The sequence below is a fragment of the Drosophila elegans genome, unplaced genomic scaffold, assembly GCF_018152505.1.
Source record: "Drosophila elegans isolate 14027-0461.03 unplaced genomic scaffold, ASM1815250v1 contig_468, whole genome shotgun sequence".
Taxonomy (NCBI): domain Eukaryota; kingdom Metazoa; phylum Arthropoda; class Insecta; order Diptera; family Drosophilidae; genus Drosophila; species Drosophila elegans.
Window position 1 is genome coordinate 4019397 of NW_024545855.1, and position 21849 is coordinate 4041245.

Consider the following 21849-nt stretch of genomic DNA (forward strand, 5'->3'; position numbering starts at 1 on the left):
AAAAAATAAAAAAAAACACATTTTGGCAGTGTTTTTAAATATTTTACTATTTTGTATTATTTACCATTACCTTAATTTAATAAACCTTTACTGCACTATATTTGTTTTACACAATCGAATTTTTATTCATTTCTTTAAGTATACAAATATCGTAATTACAAGTATCAATATCAACATATTTATCAACTTTTTTGTCGTTCGCACTCTATAACCTGCGGCTAAAGTGCAATCAGCACTTGAATCACCATTTGAATTGATTAAGTGTCCAAAATTGTGTAGTTCTTTTTCTCAGTGTAGAGCCGGCTGTAAAGGAGCCCAATGGTGTTTCGTCAAAACTATACACAAAAACAAAAAACTCGCTGACTGACTTAATTGAGGTTGTGCTTATAAATTTAAATAAGATCTTAAATTAAATAGATAGATTTTAGGGCATTCCGAAATGGGGGTTTGCTTTCCGATTTTGTGTTAAATGTCTTATAAATTACTATTGCATTAGAGGCGGAAAAGAAATGATTTAAAATTAAGACTGGGCAGCATTGTTTCACGTACAATCCTCATAAAATTCCTTATAAAACATATTGTAATGTGCATTTCATGCGCGAATGGTTCAAAATATTTTATTTTATCCAGCTAAGTTGTCCAATTTTAATTACATATATGTGCTGTCGGAAGGTGTTTTGAAAAGTGCAATCATTTACCATTGAACCATTTAGGCATGAAATACCTTAAATAAGAAAATAATATAAACTAAACGTTTTATGTTCTTCATGCTTGTTATTATAAATATCGTTTTACACACTGGTTTTCTTTGTTGCATTGACTAATAAACATTTTTCCTCATTATCTTGTATGCTTATTTCCGAGTTTCGTTTTAATTTCTTTTATTTTGAAGAAATATTTGTACAATTTTCTCGTTTACTTATTGTTGGCTTTCTTGCTCAATTTCGCGCTTTATGTATAAATACATTTTTCAGAAAAAACTTTGCATATAAAATTTGTTTAAAATTCATTGAACATCTCGTATTTATGTACAGTGAACGTTGCCGTTAATTAGGTTTGTTTATGCAATTATTTACAGTGTCAACAACAAATGCCTAAAAACTAAATAATAAATCTTGTTTACAAATTTAGTCCGCTGGCTGAACAGAACTTAACCGAAACATCAAGTGTGTGGCCTACATAACACTATTGTTATTGTTGCATTAAGTGTACCTGTATTATTTATGTTATTATGTTAGCTCTACTTCATGCGGTTGATGACTAAATCGGCGACCACCTGAAGGCCCTTCTGGTAGGGCGATTCCGTGAGTTCCTGGGCCAGCCGTATCGCCTCGTTGCAGTGCTTCTTGGCCAGGAATCGGGTCTGCTCCAGACCGTGTGACTTGTGCACCAGCTCGAAGGCACGCTCCACGTCGCCGGGCTCGCTGAAGCGCCGCATCACCATGGGATTCAGCTCGGGGTACTGCAACAAAAGTAAGGAAAAGTAGTTTTAAATTATGCAAGTTTTGCAGCCAAGGCACAGCTTTAAACGCACTGCACGCGTGCACAGCTCGCGGAATGCATAGCAAATGGGCATTGGTAATCGCTGGCAATTGAGTTACAGACACTTTGGATCTTCATCTGTGCATCTAGCCAACCACCCACCCACATGACATCATCACACCTTCACCGCCGACACCATGAATACATCATCATTGCGACGGCGGGCAGGTTACTTTGGATGCAAAGCGACCAGATATCTGGACAAAGAGAACAACTTTATCTAGCAATTCTGTACACAGCGAAAAAATACCAGCAAATTTGTTGTGTGCATTAGACTTCTCAAGAGGTATAAATAACTTTCTAAAAGTACAAAATATAATTTTAGATCGCGAATTCTTGAGCTATAGAGCTTTGTAAAAACCTTTAACTATTGGCAAGCCAATGAGGAAATATCACGAGAATTCCCAGATTCCCAGACTCACCTTTTCGCATGCAAAGAGAACGGGGGCGGTGGCCAAGCCCAGTTTCAGATCCGCCGCCGTCGGCTTGCCCATCTGCTCGGTGGATGAGACAAAGTCCAGCATGTCGTCGACAAGCTGAAAGGCCAAACCGATGTTACGCCCGTACTGGAAGGCCACCTCGGCAACGTTGTCGTCGGCCTGGGCAATCACGGCGGTCTGAGCATGAGCAGCAGGAGAAATTGAAATTATAAATATCGAGGATAAACAGAGGGTTCAAAGTCAGTCGGGGATTGGGAACAATGACGCGAGACTGCGTGCAAACTAATTGCCGAATTAAGTCCGCTGTATAAGTGCCATCTTCATTGGGGCTGTTGCATGATGATAATGAATACTCACCGCTTTCAGTGCATTGGCGATCAGCGAAGCGGTCTTCCTGTATGTCTTGGTCAGATAATGGGCGAATCGCTCGTTTTCCGTTTCCCTTGAGCCCAGCTGCATAAACTCGCCTTGGACCAAATCGGTCAAGATCTGCAAAAGATTACGTACAAAGCGTCATAAATATATATGTCACTGTAAGCTGTTAAGGTTTATGGTAATGGCTTCAATTGTTCTCGGCTTCCACGCAAGTAAAAAAAAATCAAATGAACATGATATAACGTTCCCAGGTTCACAGATTTAAATCAAGAAGAAACGCTATGGTCGATTGCACCGTCTATAGATACCTATTACTCAGAATACTAATTTTAAAGTAAATATGCCACAGAAAATATTTTATTTAAAAGTGGCGTCGTCTGCCGTCAACACTACAAGCGCGGTCTTTCAAAATATGAGCTCCGTTCTTCAAATATGACTTCATAATTAAAATTTCTTTATAACTTCTAAATTAACGGTTCGAATTGAAAAGTTTTTAGTGTGCCGATAGATATTATGAATAGTTCTCGACGAGATCTTAACGTGTACACAGACAACGAGTACAATATACCCTTTTACTCTTCTATAGATCATATATTTGTATACATTTTTACCAGTGTATAAGCACATTGATACGCTCGTGTGTATGTAACTTCCGCTTGGCTGAAACCTCAAATGCAAATGGCAAACACAATTGTGCCAAATAAATCTAGCAAACAAAATTTCATTCAGATCTCTATAAGAAGTCGAATATTTGGCTATCGCCACTTCTGTTTGCTCACCCATTGTTAGGCACGCCCTTCGATTCGCCTTCAAAATAGGCATTTTCATTGATTCGGCCAAAAAACTCACAGGCAGTTGTCAAAATCTTCAGCAAATAGTAGTGGGCGCTTGAAAATGGCGGCTGAGTCCAACAAGGAGCTCAAGGTGATTCGGCCATAGCTGGCCAAAAAGCCAGGCCAAATTCCTCTGACCACTGCTGGACTTTCAATGTTAATTAACACTGACAAAAAGCCAAACTACAAGTGCGTAAGCTCTAAACACTTGCCCAAGCTAACAAGTGCATTTGGAGCCATAAAAATTAACACAATGACGCCTTTTAAGCAGCTAAATGAGACCAAACACTGCAGGCCGCGAAATCGAGTGCATTTTGTGAAAAAATGTTTTGGATTAGCCTCGGAACCACTTTGCGAGATATGGGCATTTTCTTTTTGAGTTTTAAACTTCCTTCTTATGCTTACAGAGTTATACGATGTTTTAATTAAATTCCAAATTCAATTGTATAATAATCTGTCTGGGCTTTTCCAAGGGCGTAAAAAGTCTTAACTGTCTGGTTTAGCCCAAAACTCACAGATCGTCATAAATTTACTTGATTGAATGGCAGGCGGACATTCTACCCATTTTATTAATGCCATTCAACGTCTTAGATGCCGTTTTTTTATTCAGACACGTGCACAGCATATTTAATATGATAAATCTAACGAATATATGCCGAAGATTGTAGATTGTCGCAGGTGAAAGAAACAAGCTAAAGTCTGGTATAAACAAAAGTCAAAATAAGTCCAAAGAATACAGAGATGTGGTTAAATATATTCTGATTTCTTTTGTGCGAATTTATTTAAAATTTTCACAAATTACAGGGATAAACTAAGAAATAACCACTATCGTCGATTTAAATTTAACTACTACAAACGTTTTAAGACTGTCAGTTTTGATTTTGAGGAATGTCTGAAATGTTTGTTTTGTTTCATAACTTAAACTAAAGACTATATTCCTTCAAGAAATACCTTGTGATACCGATTTCATTCATACACCTTTTCGCTTTTTTGGACATTATGCTTCGGCTTTACCATAAACAAGCGTTTTTCTTCATCTAAAATTTTTGGAACAGAGAAATTTAAAAAATAGTGGATACCAGTTGGAGTGGCTCAGCTGGAAATGATCTTAGAACTAGTTTCAAGACGAATGACCTCATAAACACGATGAAAGTTTCATTTTGGAGGGGTCAAAATGTTTGGAATGCTAATGGGCCACATTATACGATAGATACACCAGATTGAGGTAATGAAATAGGCAAATAGCGGGGTATAAGTATCTGGCCGCACCTCTTTTTGGGACCATCTTCAGGCCAATCCTCAGGTGTTACGCATGTTTTTCGCGAATTGAGAAAACGCCGCCGAATGTGTAACCCAAAAACGTAGGCAAGTTTATTGTGTTTGCTTTGGCTATTAACTATTAACTTGGCCCGCCGCTGATTGTGTAAATATGCAGAGAAGCTGAGCTGTGGATTTGTGGATCTAAGATATTGAGATTTCGAGCCACCTTGGTTTTTGGTTTCCAGGGCAACAGATCTAGTTTCACTCTCTGTTTCCATTGCCACCGAAAGTGAAATTGGCAGGTGTGACTAATTTGAAATTTTTAGAAACTACGTGATGCCATGAGTATATTTCTGCGGAATGTCGCAGGTGTAAACTGCGGGAATCACAAGGACACGGATGCAAAAATATCGGATACATGAAAAGTGAATGCCGCTTTAGAGTTTCACGAACTCTGGCGAAGGGCAAACCTTGGCGAATTCGATTTCCAGGGTCGCAGGAAGTTTGCAGTCCCAATGGTTTGTGCCCCATTAAAATTGCGGACTGGTTTTCAGGCCAGGAAGCTGTTTCGTTCGGAAAACGAGCAACTTTCATAATTTAAAGACAAAATCTTCTGTTTGCCCAATAATCGTGTGAGATTTGGCATCGATTCGATTACGTACTTTTTCAAATAAAAATATCTAGCGTTTTGTTCTTTTGTACAGAGATATTTCCTCTGAATCCGGTACTTTTTTATGGTCGCAGCATTTTTTCTTTGAATGGAGCTGCACAACAACTTGCGATTTATTTGTGTTTGCCTTGGCAATTAACTAGCAGCATAAAATGTGCGAGGCACTTGGTAAGTTCTACAACTATTTGATTTCGGTGGTGGTTGCCAAAAAAAGTTGATGTTTTCCACTAGATTTTAAAAGAGAAATAGTTACTTGTTAGGTCAACGAGGCTTTAAGTTAATGGTAAATGCCTAAATACTTGAATATTTTTGTAAAAGATTTAGAAAGTTTTTAAAGTTGCTTAAATATGTTAGTCATGTTCTCGTAATGCTAAAGTTTTCTTACCTGACTCAACACGATCGTCACATCATCGCTTCGCAGACGAGCTATCATAATCGAGGCAATCGATAAGATATAATCACCAGCCATTGTGACCTGTAAAAGCGATGAGACATGGTCAGAAACAAGAGGCCATAACAAAAAATCGGGCAACACAGTCGTTGGAAGACAGTTAAGTGTTGCAACAGTTGACAGCCAACAGCAAGATGGTATTAAAACAAAAAAACTTAACTTAACTTAATCAAAGAAGATTTAATTAATTTATGCATTTCAATTTCAAGACATGACGAAAAGGAAACTGTACTTTTGAGTTAACTTGTATTAATTTGATGATAAATTAAATAGTTTCAAGCATTTTAACGCCTCTTCGATCAATTTGAAGACATGTCGAAAGGGAAACTGCAATTTCGAGATATGTATTTTGGGATAGATATTATTAAACTCAATGAAGAGGCATCGCCATCCGAGTTGAGGCCTTTCAAATGATGCAAGATAGATGTTGACAAAGTCAATAAACACTTCAAATCGAAATACGCAACAAATTGATGTCAAAGTCAGACTTTGGGAGTCGAATGATTGCTGTTTTGGTTGCCGAGCGACTAGGTTTGTTTGCCTTTGACTTGTGCAAACATCGGTGGCACCGATGATGCCACAAAATCGTATCGAATCTTTACCTTTTTATGATTCCATAGAGCATTCACGCTGGGCTTGCCGCGTCGGAAGTCCGATTGATCGATGACGTCGTCGTGAACCAAACTGGCCGAGTGTACCATCTCCGAAAAGAGGGCGATCTGTCGTTGTTTGTGTACTAATTGGCTGTCAAGGCGATAGAAAAATATGATTTAGGATTCAGGCAAAAAAAGCTACACCTACAAGTATGTTGTTTTAATTTGGCCGCAATGCGCACATTTCGCAAAGCCATGCTAATCATTTACACTTGGCAACACAGAGAAAAAACGTATTTATTGGCGATTTATACGCTATTTTTTTTATCGCTACTATAATAAAATATTCCAAGGATAATAGCATTTTTTTTTAAACAATTATAGAACTTAATTTAAGCATATAGGATGCTCTTGAACTGATTTTAATTTGATTTCAAACAGTTTTCGTTAATAAATCTTATACACTGTGAAATATTTGTATTCCTTTTTAAGATTCTCACTATGTTGTTATTATCGCTGCTATATAAAAATATATTTTATTTTAAGCATCTCCCAAACTTAATTGTAGCTTAAAATGCGAATTCATTTATGACGCATTGATATCACGTTTTGAATTTTCAGATTAATTTATTATTTGTAAGAAAATTGTTCAGTCAATAGACTATTTAAAACTTGCGTTATTCTGATTTCCCCTCTGTGCACTTAATCCGCTGAGAATTTCCTCTGAAAAACTCACTGTGACTCGTTGTTCAGGTGATAGTTTATCGCCTTGGCCATCAGCATGGTCACCATGGGTCGCAGCGCCTTCCCCTGGCCATCAAAATAATAGCTCGCAATGGTGTCCAACTCTGGCTGGGATGTTCCCGATTTAAGCAGCTAAAACATTATTAAAATAGGTGTACAAAAATTAGACAGGCTCAATTTTGTTGTTTTTGTGAGTCGACTTCGTTCTAAATTAGCAAATATTTATGTTCTGAAGCGCGAGAAAAAAAATCCCCATTTTTGTTTGAATAAAAACTATCTTATCAATAGCCGTCCACTAAGATATGATTGTAAAATCTTATAAAACTTTATTCGTGTTATTAATTTTTGTAGTTCGACTTGTTAGCAATGAAAATTGAAATAAAGTTTGATAATGGGTATTTTGATTAATACAAACGTTTATTTTTATTCTCTTTTTAAGCCAATATAAAAATATTTATGAGTGTAAATATTATGATTATAATTAATTGTTAAAATGTTAAAACAAAATATTAAAACTTTAAAATAAAAAGTTTACTTACTAAAAAATGGACAAAAAGCAAAGCGAAAAATATTTATTTATTTGGACTTACTCCTTTTTTTTAAATTAATTGCATTTTACCGAATGCTTTTCTGTTTTAAGTTGAAGTGTCTTTAATATGCGACCCAATAGTCATAATATTCTACTTACATATCTCACGTCGTCGTAGAAGTACTTAAGGTCATCGTCGAGAATGATGTAGGGATCGATCTGGAACTCCCTCACAGGTCCAGCTGGCTGTTGTGTGTGGACCGAGCTGTGCTGTCTCACATTCGCCTTGGAGCATTGGGAGTACTTCAGACTGCGACTGCATTTGTGGGGGCTTTGCTGTGGGTTAGAAAAAACAAACAAAAATTGGTAGAACGACTAGTGATTTCGGGTAAATGCTGCAATTACTAACAAAGTGTGAATAATGAAGGAGCAAACAAGTCAGTTAACAACTTTCAGTTGCTGGGCTGCCACGACTAACAAGTTTCGCCTTGCCCGCCGGTGGAATTTCTGTTTTACCGAAAAATTAATAACTGGAAAATTGCAGGCGGCTCGGTAGACACTTTGGACTATAATATAACCACCGTAAATGGCCAACTAATTGAAGTCGATTGTTGACGCCCTCGCGCGACTCTTGACCTTGTCGCCAAATTTGAATTGTTAAAGCCACAAATCCTTTTGTTATTCAGACAAAAGAGAGCAACACGCGCTGCTAAACTGTCGGGTAAAACATGTTGCCGCAAATGTAGTTCACTTTTCCACACATAAAAAAAAGTAAATTGAAATCTATATTTACTAGTTAAATTTGTTTTTTCAAGAACTGTTTATTAAGTTTTAAGATTTAACAATATTTTTAATATAACAGCACTTCGAACATCCTGCTACTTTAAATTTAAAAACAGACGTGAAAAAGTGCATTAGCATTTTATAAATTGAAATCGACTAGTTTCAAATTTTATTTTATTATTTTTTGACAGCTGAAAATGAGAAATAAAACTACTGAAACTGATCAATTTTTTTCTATGTACCGCTTTTCGACTCGATTTTCTTTTCAAAGACCATTATGCAATGTTTTCATTTGCTGGCTGCTTGAGCAGCCTGTCGGCTAGTCAACCAATCAACCAGTCAGTCACTCAGTCTGTCAATAACCAAACACATGCTGGCAAGATAACATGTAAATTCGATGTTGCCAACTGTCAGCGAACAAACTTTTACTCTATTAAATATTTGGCTACTTTGATATTTTAAATGGGATTACTCCCATTGACCCACTTGTAACCATGGGATCCTCACTTGGGCCAATGACCATCATTTAACGCCCTTTGTCAAACGATCGTCAACCGCATCTTCTGCAGCATCATTATAATAATCATCATCTTTTGGGACTACACGTGTGGGTTTGCTTTTCGGATGCCAAACTGGTTTGGTTTTTCTGCTTTTAGGGGGCCCAGAGCATCGTAAAATACCCAAACAAATTGTTGACCATTGAAAAGAGCTTGTAATGACCCAGTTTCATATTTAATATGTGTCATAAACATCGGTATGGACTAAGCTTTTGGCGAGTAGAAAGCGAACCGTTCGTTCCGAGGGGCTTATTACAAAATCGACGCATCACATCACACATTTTACAACAGCAGCCGGAAGAAATCCAATTTAATTCGAGTCGCGGTAACTTTCATTTTCAATATGTGCGCCAAATTAAAATTAGTTGATAATATTTGCAAAGGCCAAAAAAGAAATAAAAGAAACAAAAGCCAGCCAGCAACATTTCCATTTCTTTAGTGGAACGTGCAGAAATGCATTTAATTGTGGCTATTTCGAGTTGGCCGCATACGTTGAATGACTTTTAAGCGCTGTTAAATGCTTTTTACAGGTGCCCACGAAAGCCGAACGGAATTTGAGTGTCTCTAAACCCAATGAACTGCTTGCCGTTGGCCACTTGGTTATGTTATGGATCATATGCTCCATATACTCTAGTAAAGCCAGGTCAATGCTCTACGTGTTATTCTGGCGGTACTGTTTTTTTTCTGTTAATTTCCCTATGCGAATTTACATTTGAGATTTTCGAGCTTATTGCGTGCACAAAAACAGAAAACGAAACACTCAAAATAAATATATAGGAAGTAGGCTCTTTCGTTGCACTTGGCTGCAGAAGATGAACCGAGGACTTTGACTCAGTTTTTTCAACGTGGTTTATTGTGTAAGCATGCAAGTATATGAAGAAATTTATAGAAATATTGCTGTCAATTTGGGTATTGTTCACAAGGGGGTTTAAAATAAAAAAGATTAAAAGTGAATAAATAAATAAAAAGCTTTAAAGACTCTAAGAATTTCATTATGCTGTAATTACGATAAAAAATGTTTTTAGAACAGTTTATGAAATTGATCGGTCGATTTAAATTTAAAATACAATTTTATATATACCCCTCCAATGAAACGCATCAATCTTTACTTTAATCTTACAGCTTACAGCTCTAAATACGACGATAATAGACTTAAAACCCATTTTATGAATTTGCTTAAATAATTTAAATGTATTATAAAAATGTAAATGTAACCTTTCTAAAAATTGAGTTTTTCAAGTTCAGGTTTCAAGATTATCTTGCATCAGTTGATAAGTTTAAGCAGCAATTAGCCTGGCGCAATCCAAGACTCGCAGATATCCAGTTTAACCCCCTTTTGTCCCACATGCAATGCCACAAAAGTGGAGCCGCAACTACAATTGGCAAGCCAACTTTCACATCGATTCAAAAGGAAATAATAATAATGATTTACCATCGGCAACAACAAGGCGGCAAATAATTAAATTGCTTTTATTTGCTTAGCCTCTGCCAATTTTCATTTAAATACGCGCGTTTTCGGAGTCATTTATTTAATTGTGGAAAAATTGCACAAAATGGGCGCAGTGATCAAAGCAATTGCAGCATTTATCGTCCAAACACAAGACAAGTGCCAAAAACAAATCAAACAAAAGTGGAATTTCTGCCCCAGGGCGCTCCCACGACATAATCCTCTCTAGACATCATCCAAAATCCAGTCCAACACCCATCCCACTCAAAACTGAAGATGAAGACAATTAACGGCCGAAAGTATTTATACATTTTCGAGTGCCAGGCCAAACTCACACTGATTGATGTCAGTTTTGATTGAAGGCCCAACAAAACAGGGAATTGCAACATTTTGCATTGCTTATTGATTGCTTTACGACTCACTCATTGTTATGATTTCTGCTCTTGTTTGTCCCGGAATTCGCTCAGTTTTTTATTTTTTTAAGGCAATTTGTATGCGGCATAGTTGGTCCATCATAAGCCATTTTAATTCAATATGGCGATTTGCGAAACTCAACAATTACCTTTGCATGTTGCTATTTTTATGGAGGTCGATTTTATGTTCGAAAACTGTTAACACCTGTGTCTGAAGCAGTGATTTAAAAACTAAACATGCTAAAAATTATTCAATTACAGTCATTAAGTTAACAAATTTATGCTTACGCTGCGTGGCAAAAAGAACATTCAACTTGTTAACTACTTACATTTACTTTCAAATTATTGCGCTGTAAGGACGTTAGTTTCTTGAGAATTTAAATGGTTAAATGACTGTGTTTATAAACAAAAAATTTTAGTTTGTGGTAATTTATTTTGACTTTTAATATAACAATCAAACAGAGAGAGGTATAATAATTTTGAATCAACTTTTTCGTTTTAGATTGTTTTTTCTTTTTAAAATTGGGGTTCAAATCGCAGATCAATTCAATTTATTTATGTCATTATTGACCATTGATAGAATTGTGTTTTTATTTAAATTATTACATTAAACCAATATTAAGAGTTCATGTTTCGAGAGGAATATTTTTTTTACCAACTTTGCTTAATTTGTCTTCGAAGATTATGGCTTTATTTTGATAAGCTAACCATTAAAACAAATTTATTTTTTATGAGTAAATTATTACATTAATCAAAATTTATAAAATAAATCAGACTATGTTCTCTTTTCTTACTTGAAACGTCGTCTTCCAAACCCGTTTTACAAACAATTTTAATTGCTTCTTTCTTGTGGGCCAAAAAAAAAATACTTTTACGCTGCCTTGATCGAACATGACAGGTCTTTGGTAGCGGAAGCGGCTAAAAGCAAGGTATTGGCCAAAAGCGGACACAGAGAGACCTGGCCAAGAAAGTGAGCAACTGAGGGCCGCGAAGACGAGGCTTTGGACTTACTTTCCCTTTTTGTCATCGCTGTGGTGCGGTTGTATTTCCATGGCTGAGGCTGACATAACCAAAAACTTTGTTGGTTGTTTCCGAGGGGGAAAAACAGCGATTGGCCCTGTAATTTCTCCGTTCGATTTTAACCGCGGTGGTGGCTTCTTTATTAGCCAAGTTCGCTGGCAAGTGGTTAACATGCGTGTTAACAACTCTGCCGCCGCACCGCAGGCATCCAAATTCAAGTGAGTGTGAATGCCGAAGTGCCGCATTGTTTGCCTCTTAACTTGGCAATTTGTATTTGACAAAGTGATCAATGCTCATTGCGGCATTGAGAACGCTTTTGAGGATATCCAAACGATGCAGCAGCAGCTTGAGTGCATAGCATAATCATAATCTACAGGCAATATTAGCTAATGTCTCAATTGCGAATGCCACAATGCGTCACGGTTTCATTACGGGCGCAATAAGGCTCATCAGTAACTATGACAACTGCCATCGATTGGCCAATTGAGGTCTGCAAATCATCAAGCCAAAAGATAAATGCCCACAAAGCAGCCATGGGGAATCCCAAAATTTATTATATTAGGTGAAGTGCATTTCAGTCAATGGAAAAAATACGTAACTGTGAAGTTCTTGTTGAAAATAATGGTTCAAGAAATATAATCGACTGTCGATATTGGAGCGTCGGTATTGAAGGATCGATAGTCATCACTAAAAAAACAAATAAAATGAGTTATACAAAATTTTTAACATTTTAATTAGCTTTGGAGTCGTTGCTGAAAAAAATGGTTCAAGAAATACAATTGATAATAAGTAAAGCTCATTTTTATTCTTAATATATATGTTTTTGTCGATATTGGAGCATTAAAACTGCCTGGTTCAAAAAATATAATTGTTAATAAGCTAATAACATTATTATTGAAGCATCGATAATCTTTATCAAAAATCCAATACAATGATTAAAAATGTAGTTTTGCAATATTTACTTGAGAGCACGGCATACAGACTTAAATAGCCGGCAGTCAATGAAAATTCAAAAAATTTCCAGTGTGATAGCCTCATTATTGCGTTGTCGAACTAGTAGTTTTAAGTTGACATCCCAAAAGTGGACGCATTGAAAATGATTTTTCATTTATTAATGGCTTAAACTTGATTTTCGATCCAGTTTAGCTGACCATTTTCCGCAGTCATATATCAGCAATGGAATCACATGGAATTCCCTCGTAACTTTGGCCATTGCGCAATTGCGATTTACAATTGATATTAGTGCGTGCGCTTGTCCAACGCGGCGGCTGCGTGATATTTGACTATGAAGGTGACTTAAGACTTAGACGCGTTTCTAAAAGCTACTAATGCAATGGCGAATGCGTTTTAAAACGCCTTAATATCCAAGCGAATGTAAAATACCGAAAAGTCTGGGAAAATCATTTAACAGGCGAAAAATATTTGTTGCCTACCATAATTTTTTAGGTGTCAGTTGCTGCAGTTGGTAATTATAACAATCTGTCAAAGGCAAAAGCTCTAAAATGCAACCAAAATTAAGGTACGCCAAAGAAAGGCAAAATGTTTTGCAGACAAATTGGAAACCAGTTAGTTAGTGGAAAACCAGAAAATTCAAGTTTATCCTGCAGTGGCGGCTTTAGGTGTAAATCAAACCAAAAAAAAATTACATAAAAAGCGCAGACAGGAAAAAAACAAATTCCGAAATGCAGGCTGCAAATGCGACGCGTGCCACCAATAAATGCAAATCTAATTTTTCGTTTTAATTTCTGGCCTCGAGGTTTCGAAATACGAAATCGTAAAATGTGGAAAACATTTAACCAAATTCCAATGTTAATTAGGAGAAACCCTTGACCAAATAATAGAGCCCAGATTGGAAGCCAGAATGGTAAGCAAACATTTTTTGGGACAATCAGTGTGGGAAAAATATGCGCGGCGCCCGAAGATAGTCAAATTTATGATAATTGCTGATAAAACATTAAAAACGTAGAGCGAGCTCGCCCAAGAGGCAGGAAAGTCGACCAATGAGCGACATTGATGAAATGCGGGGCTGACAGCTGCTGGCTGGCCAGACTCGATGGGTTTGGCCGTGTTATGCAACTTGGTCAAAACTATCCGAGCCAAACTTGCTTCACCGCCTAAAACCGTTCCCTTGGCACACGGAAAAAAATATCGTAAAATCCATAACATTTCTAATATATATTTATTTTTGAGCTAATAATATCAAAAATAAATGCATTTTTCACTTAAATCACTTTTTATGCTCTTTTGTCTTTCACACCGAAAACTCTTTTTAATTTAAATCGTACAAGGGGCAGGTTCAAAACCAACAATATGAAAAATATGCCAAACATCCATTGGAAACAAATATTTTTCCAAAAATCATAGTTATCTATTTTAATTCATCGAGAGATTAAAATATTTTTTTATATATTTAATTAAACAAAAATTTTTTACTTAAAAATGTTTTTATTTTTGTTTCTGTGCAGGCGGCGGCGCTTCTTTTTTGGCTTTCAAATCGAAATCCGAAAATTTGTTGTTAAGGAAAACAACGCCGAAATCATTAACAGTTAACAGTCTTGGCGCGAAAGAGAGGGTAAAATGCAGAAAGGCCGAAAAGCACCGAAACTGAAACCAGTTTAGGACAACACAACACACCAAAACGCATGCGTCTTTTTGGAATTGGGTCAGCAAGTACGGGCCGAAAAATACCAAAGTCAAACTTCGGCGATCGAAGAGACCATTGCAGGTGTATATGGACAGGTTGAATGAAAGTCAGCCCAAAATCCGCTTAGACATGTTCAAATCCTACATTTCCGAAAAGTCAATTAGCCCACCAACATCAAGTGCACATTAAACATAAATAATATTCGGGGGGCTGATACAGAATTTCGGTTTTCTTCTTGCAGGGCTGGCCAAATTCGGACCTTGGGTCAGTGAAAGTATTTTGCAGAAAAAAAGATGAGGCCACAAAGACAGAGATTTACGATATGAGCATCTCGTGCATACGACAGATGTATCTTTTAGCATATCTGCTACTTTTTGCCTTTGCTCTTTCAAAATATTTATGCTCGAACTGATGACTTTCTCATAAGGGGTTAACGAAAAGAAATATGACTGATTGTGAAATACAATTTAAAGGAATGCGAGTTGAGAGATTTTATTTGGGAAATACATCTTTATATAATGGCACTTTTTATTAATTTCAAGAAAATTGATATAAATAAATAAATTTTACCAAAAATAAGTAAGCAATTTTAATATTTTTAACTAAACATAACCCCTTTCAAATGCATTACTTGAAAACCCATTTTATTAAAACAGTGAAATCACAGTTAAGTTTATCGAGTTCGTGCCCAAAATTTCTAAAAAATTCAATGAAAACAGGTCGATATTCGGTTTCACTTTCACGGGACCAAACCCTCTCTTTCAAATTAAGCTCAAACGCGTATTAAAAGCGGAGAACCGACAGAAATCAATCCAAAATCGGGGGGAACCATCACAGACTCTCTAATCTAATTGAAAAATCGCCACCTTGAGAGTATTCACCCATCGAATTCACACGCTGGCGTTAAAACTCTTGGCCCAGACTCTTGACTTTTTATTTCACGCATTCGCAATGAAAGTGAAAAGCTTATAAATACACATAAATGAAGAAGGGCTTTTGAAGCGGAAGAAAAGGAAACTAATAAAATGATTTGAAAACTATTTCGAGGCTAAGATAACGATTACTAAAAGCTGGCCAATCGTCTTCTTGCCAAATTCGTGTGGGGCATATAGATACTTCTTTTTTTTTTTTTTGCTTTTTGGCCGGTTTCTTTTGGCCAAAACAATGGAGAGCTCGGCAGCTTGGCAAATGAAATGAAGAAGAAAGTCAAAGAAACCGTTAAAAGTGAATTTCTTCTACGACTGCTATTGCCGACTATTATTAGTTGGCGTTTTTTTTTTTGGTTTTTGGTTTTGGCTGCGACGTGCGCTTTCTATTTGCGTTTTGTTTATTGTTTACCTATGATAGATGAACGTATCAGTTTCCAGGTGCTTGTTTTTGTCGCTGTGTGGATGTGAGTTGGGCATAAAACCAATTTGGCGTTGAATGAATTTTTATTCGGCTTCAAAATGAAACAACAAAAAGGTCTTAAACAACTAAAATGCATAAATAAACTGCTAACGACAACTGCATACACAATTTGTAACTTTTACAATACGATTGCGATCCCTTTTGATTGGCAAAGTGCGTTTATTTTATGTTGAGTATTGCTATTGAGCATAAAATAATTGTGTTGAACTTATTGAAATGGTTATTAGTTTGTTTACAGTTTTTAATTCGACAAAATATACTTTTAATGAGTTTAGTTATGAATAAAAAAATAGCATTAAATATATCTAAATAAATATCGTTGTAAGCAACGTGAAAAAATGCAAGAAAGTGGAAACTCATTATCAAATTATGTTATTCAATTTTTACAGGAGACAAACAGACGCCTCACCTTTCGGATCAGGGGCGCTTTAACAAGAGTCAAAAGTGTACATTAAAGTGGATTAACGAGCACTTAACCTTTTTTATATTTTTACCCAAAACACAGACCAAACTTTGGATACAATAAATACATATAAATTTATTTAAGCCAAGGCTGTCCGCCAAAATAACCAATGCATAAACTGCATTGAATTTATTGCATTCGCAATGCTAAAGCAATTAAATAAATGCCGAACTCCCGAACACACCACCTCCTCAACTAAATGGGATGGCATAAATGGCGTGCCATTAAACAATAAACTAAATAGCAAATGTGAGAAACCGATGCACTTATTGTGGCCTACACATGCCTAGTCAAGGCGTAAGTAAGTAAGCAATTAAAGCGAAGGTAGTTGCTTAACTAGCAAATTGAATTATAAGACAATTGGCTGCAGTTCCTTCTGGGCTTTTCAACCAGACAAAACATAACCTAGAGATGTTTTTCCCCAAGAATTATGGCCTAGCATATATAAATAACTACATAAAATCTAATGAGGTTTGTTATTTACGACCTTTTGTTGCACTCAGTGCGTCATTCATACAAATTAAATACCAGATGGCAGAGGATTACATGAATTTTAATCGTTTATTATAATACAGTGCATTCTCTGAATAGTAGAAAACATAAATTAAATAGTTTGAAATTAAGTGCTGAACATTGTCACTATTTCATAATAGTTTAATTTAATTAATTTTTTTAAAAAAAAAGCTTGTGAAAAAGGTACCGTATTTGATGTATTAGCCATAATCAGTAGAACAAATGAAATACAAAGTGCTGATAGTCGTTTGCTAGCTGATAAGAAAACATCAATCCGCTTGCTTGAGAAAAATAGAGAACAGAACCCGACCGGAATTCACTTCAAAAATTACGTATACGGCGCAGGTCACAGTTTTAAAGCCAAATAAAGCACAGTTTTTAGGGCACTGGCTTCGAATCAGCTGTTTATTGGAGCTGCAAATAGCGCGAAAGTCAACAACGCGGGCGATAAATATTGATAAATACGTGCAATAAACCAGATCCCAATATGCAACTAGTGAAATTGCATAACTCAAAAAGTAAAAATAAAAGAAAAAACGAAAAAAGGAAAAAAGGAAGAAAAACACTAGAGACTTGTCAACGATATAAAAATAATGACAAACTACAGACAGACCAGAAAGAGACATAATTATCGGGCCAGAAAGAGAGGCAGACGAAAAACTTCACCTTGCAAAAATGCAGGGAAAAACACATGGAAACGTAGAAAAACAGAGGCGTTTGGCCAAATGGAAAAAAATGCCAAGCCAAGGCACAATAATAAATAAAAGCGCCAGCTTCCGCCAACAACAACACTGATGCGACTGTGGGCGCAACAAGTTGTTTTTCACGCTACCTGCACAAAAGCAATGGCCAACAACCAGCGACCAATTTCACTTTCATTTTCTTTTTGGTTTTGCAGCAAAGCGCCGAAGAAAAGAAAAGCGGACAGGCAAAAGCCAAAGTCACGCAGACGCATTAGCGGCCAAAGAGTTGGGTTTGCTTTTGCTGCAAGCGCAGCCAATGCACTCTGCACCGTGAAAAAAATCGATTTGCATTGAAAATAGTTTTTTAAGTTTTCGGGATTTATTCTACTTTTGTTCATTGATATGGCGTATAGCCAATTATTTTCAACTTTTAAAAGTAAAAGATGAATTTTATAACCAAAACAAGTAAAGTATTTAAAAGACTATAAATACATTGAAAAGTCAAAATATTTATTTTTCCAAACAAAAACCATGGAACCATGTTGCATGAAATCTTCGAGAATCCATTTTAAAAGTTTTATGAAAGCTAGAAATATAAAAAATATAAGATAATTCGCCATAAAATAATAAAAAACTCGACAAAGATAACAACGTTTTAAAGTGAATTGTTTTTAATTTGCTTCAGACATTGTTTTCCGTGTAGTTGTCTTGCAATAAATTAAGATTAAAACAAGTAAAGTATTTAAAACACTATACAAGTTTTCTAAAAGTATACCAAAACGATTCAGAACTTTTAATTTGGAATTTATTTAAAAAGGACTCTTTAGAAAATAAAAATATTTTTAAGTGAATTTTTTTATAAACAAAAACTTCCCATAAATAAAAACGTTTTTAAGTGAATTGTTTGCAATCCGTTTTAGATATTGTTTTATGTGTATGCCATTCACGATGAACTCACCAGCAAATCTGGATAATCCTTGCCCATGCTGAAGCTTAATCCGTGGAAAAGTCGCATGGCCTGCAGTTGAACCTTGGGTGGATTAAATCCGGTCGATGGGGATGGGTTTGTAAGTCCTGGGCGGGATCCAAAAAGTTGATATAGCAACTTGTGTGTCTGCTGGCGACGCGAACCGCACACGACGCGACCGGAAGTGCTCAAACAGGCCATTTTTTTAAAATTTTATTAGCAAAGGTTTTTCTAAGGGGGTAAGGGTTTTAAATTCTTGTTTTTTTCGGTAAGAATTGTACGCTTTGAGTGAGACACAGGCACAGAATTCAACAGGTGAACCGCATTATAATATGTTTTTTTGTTTATATTTTAACAGGATCGCAGGATTTTAGAAACGCGCGATTTTGGGATGAACTACAGGCGATTTTCGTGGCGACAGCGAAGCGCGGTTTGCTTGCGTTTGGCTTCAGCAGCTCCAGCGAAGTGTTTTCGCTTTTTGTGGATTTTACGAATTGATGCGCGTGCGCGCCGTCAGGTGTGGTGAATATCCGGTTGTGAGGTAAAAACGATCGCATACGAAGCTCTAAGATCGGCTTGAACTTGAAACTGTGTTTTTGGTGGATATATCACCGCGTACAGTTTGGCAGCCACTGAATTTCAGGGGTCAGGGGCTATTTTGTAGATGACCCCTGTTTACCTGTCGCAGGCACGCTATTTTTGGGTTTGCTCCAGACTTAAGCCCCTCTTCATAAGGGCTGCTCCGCTTGGCAGCCACTACCTTCCGCCTGCCGCCAGTGTTCTCATGTTCTACAATCACTGGGCCACTCGCAAAAAGCCCCTTGCAACACGTTTTCCGCCCTAGGAAATAGTTTTTATTTAACTCGCACGCAATTTGCACCTTTTCACTACTTTATTTTGACGTAACAGTGCAGAACAGCTGGTGCGAACAGCTGTTCAGGGTTGCCACGTGCGCGCTGTTGCAAGGCAGCCGGCTTAACGAAACGCTAGAGATGAGTAAAGTAACTCTATAAAGGTTGTTATTTTCAACGGAATTCTTGGATTTTAATAAAATATAAAAGTTGCGTTTATTTTAGCAGCTCTTCATTGCGATAAAACTGTGTCTACAGATATGATTGAATAAACATAAACATAAAATAAACTGACATAATATAATTGCTGTCCTGTATCTGATAATTAATACTTTATTTAAAGGGGAATCACGTTACAAGTTAAACTTTATGCAACTTAAGAGGTGTGTTAATTTATACGGCAACAAATAATTAAGTATGTAAGTTACATTTTAAATTTTTCAGTTTATTTTTCTGTATATTTAAGTCGAAAACCAATGAAATTCGTTTTAACACCATAAATATATTAACAAAATGACACGATACTCTCGTGCTTTGCTTACGTTATTTTCTTGTTTATATTTTGATATATCGATAGCTCAGCTGTTGTCTAATGCTCACCTCTATTCACGTTTACGTAAACCAGCCATTCTAAAGCCGTAAAATGTCTAGAAATTTGTTTTTATCAATAACAAACTTTGTAAGAAACGTGGAGCGCCTGTTTCTGCCACATGGAGGACATCCACCAGGTGAGAGGTACCACTTACCTTTGATATTGCCATTATTAACCACTCATTTAAATAGCATTGGCATTGGCCGGTTTTCAGCATGAGCACAGCCGGAAGACCTGCCAGGAATTCAGTTTAAAGAAGTTAATTGGCGACGGAATGTTGTGGGCTGTGCCAAAACACCGGAGATCCGTGGAAAAGCGTCTAAAGCGGAAGTTTGGCTTTCCGGAATACAATTGGAAGCCGCTGGTGGCAAAAAGAAACATCCGCTCGTGTTTGCAATGTGGACATGACCACGAAATGGGGGTTCTATGTCGTAAGTATCATTTAAAACGTAAAAACCATTAACTTCTTATCAATTTTCCTGCGTTAGCCTTCTGCTATCAGAAAGTTTTGAAGGAAACGGAGCTCATGCAGTCGAAAATCCAGGAGACACTTGGTCTGGAGCCAGTGGACAAGGAAGTAATCGTTCTTTATGAAGGCGAAAAGGCCCAACAATCCTCTGAAGAGCTGAAGGGCAAACGCATCGTGGAGATGAAGAAGCCCCGTCCCATGTGGTTCACCAAGAATCTGCTCCAGAAATCGACGCAGCAGTTTTCCGAAACCAAGGAGGTCAAGCCCTCCGATTTAGCCTAGATATTAAGCTTCCATTGTGCATTAAAAACACTCATTTGTTATCAATTTGAAACTAGTTTATTGTCTGTAAAACTAAGGGACATGGCTTGCTTGAGGAAACCATTGTTAAAGTCCTGAGCACTCATTGGTTTTTTACCTTCTATTCTCAGTTGAAGAACTTCCAATTGAGTTTCTTCAGCACATCCTATCAGCAGTGATTTACTCTTCCTTTGATAGATGAAATTGCCAGGTTTTTGCGTTATAAGTGACTTTTCCGGTAATCGTAACTCAAGCAGCTGCACTAGCTTGCCCAAAAAGTTGGTGGTTAGATTTTTATAGCCATACAAAGCTCTATGACGAGCGTATATGTCCAGTGCACTAAGCTCCGACCAGTTGATCTCCGTGATTTTGTTTGTGACCTTGGGAGCTTAATGGGAGTTTATAGTTTAAATAGGTGAGCCGGATATCTGTCACATATTTTACCATAGCTAGCTTTTGCTTTATCCTGGGATTTGGCTTCTTTTTGTCTCTCTGACAGGTTGTTTACGGTATCCACCAGTAGATCAGCTCCTAACAAAGCCAAAGAGGCATGCAATTCGGGCATGAAGACATCTGGTTTTATAGCCACTTCCCGTTGGGCTAAAATCTAAAATAAAATGTTTAAAAATCTTTAAAAGTAGGCTTAAATAACCAAGAACTTACAGCTCCTATATCAAAATGATGGGGTTCGATTTTCATAATGGAAACGCCAGTGCTGGTATCTCTTTTCATAATGGCATAAATAATTGGAGCAGCACCTCGCCATTTGGGTAGCAGACTAGCATGTACATTGATCATTCCATGGCGGAATCCATTGATTATATTAGCAGGTATCAGGTGGCCAAAGGAAACAACTACACCCAGATCAAATTTTGAACACTCAGATGGTTCTATGGGCCACTTTTGCAAAGGGAGTTTCTCTTTCTCGGCGTAGCTCCTCACCGAATTGGCCGGACTTTTAAAGGATGTTACCACTCCCAGACAATCACGATGGCTATAATACATTTATTAATAATAACATTTAATTTTTTAACATGCCACTTACCTGCAATTTTTGTGTAGCGCCTGCAAACTGGGCAGAGAAAAGTTGTCGGTGCCAAAAAACAGAATTTTCGGTGGATGGTCGGTGCTATTGCAGTGCTTTGTCATAAGATTTACATTCTGCCACACTTTTCTCTTATATTTGAAAAAATTATTAACTAAACTCTGGCCGCAAAACATTGTAAAATGTGTTGGATAATATGCCGCGTAAACAAAAACAGCTGTTCGCGATGTAAGCTGGGCACTCTACGAAATAACG

At 36.8% G+C, this 21849-nt stretch overlaps 3 protein-coding genes across 4 annotated transcripts; 1 reads left to right on the plus strand and 2 right to left on the minus strand.

Moving 5' to 3' along the window:
- Nucleotides 1-100: 100 nt before the first annotated feature.
- Nucleotides 101-19239, minus strand: LOC108143016 (all trans-polyprenyl-diphosphate synthase PDSS1). Of its 2 annotated transcripts, XM_017267207.2 has the most exons (8): nt 18329-19236; nt 7597-7773; nt 6901-7040; nt 6174-6315; nt 5506-5595; nt 2340-2471; nt 1965-2159; nt 101-1462 (listed from the first exon to the last, which is right to left on the minus strand). In XM_017267207.2, the coding sequence occupies exons 1-8, from the start codon at nt 18536-18538 to the stop codon at nt 1241-1243; spliced, it is 1308 nt and encodes a 435-aa protein (XP_017122696.1). In that variant the 5' UTR covers nt 18539-19236; the 3' UTR covers nt 101-1240. The 2 variants fall into 2 exon arrangements, with proteins under 2 accessions (XP_017122696.1, XP_017122697.1); XM_017267208.2 differs by lacking the exon at nt 1965-2159 and having other exon boundaries at nt 18329-19239.
- Nucleotides 19240-19776: 537 nt separating this feature from the next.
- Nucleotides 19777-20576, plus strand: LOC108142906 (39S ribosomal protein L32, mitochondrial). Its single transcript, XM_017266993.2, has 3 exons — nt 19777-19916; nt 19972-20211; nt 20269-20576. The coding sequence occupies exons 1-3, from the start codon at nt 19832-19834 to the stop codon at nt 20529-20531; spliced, it is 588 nt and encodes a 195-aa protein (XP_017122482.1). The 5' UTR covers nt 19777-19831; the 3' UTR covers nt 20532-20576.
- On the minus strand, nt 20572-21814 carry LOC108142905 (methionyl-tRNA formyltransferase, mitochondrial). The gene is made up of 4 exons (XM_017266992.2): nt 21595-21814; nt 21213-21543; nt 20994-21156; nt 20572-20937 (listed from the first exon to the last, which is right to left on the minus strand). Exons 1-4 carry the CDS (start codon nt 21768-21770, stop codon nt 20573-20575), a joined length of 1035 nt encoding a protein of 344 aa, XP_017122481.1. The 5' UTR covers nt 21771-21814; the 3' UTR covers nt 20572.
- Nucleotides 21815-21849: the final 35 nt, after the last annotated feature.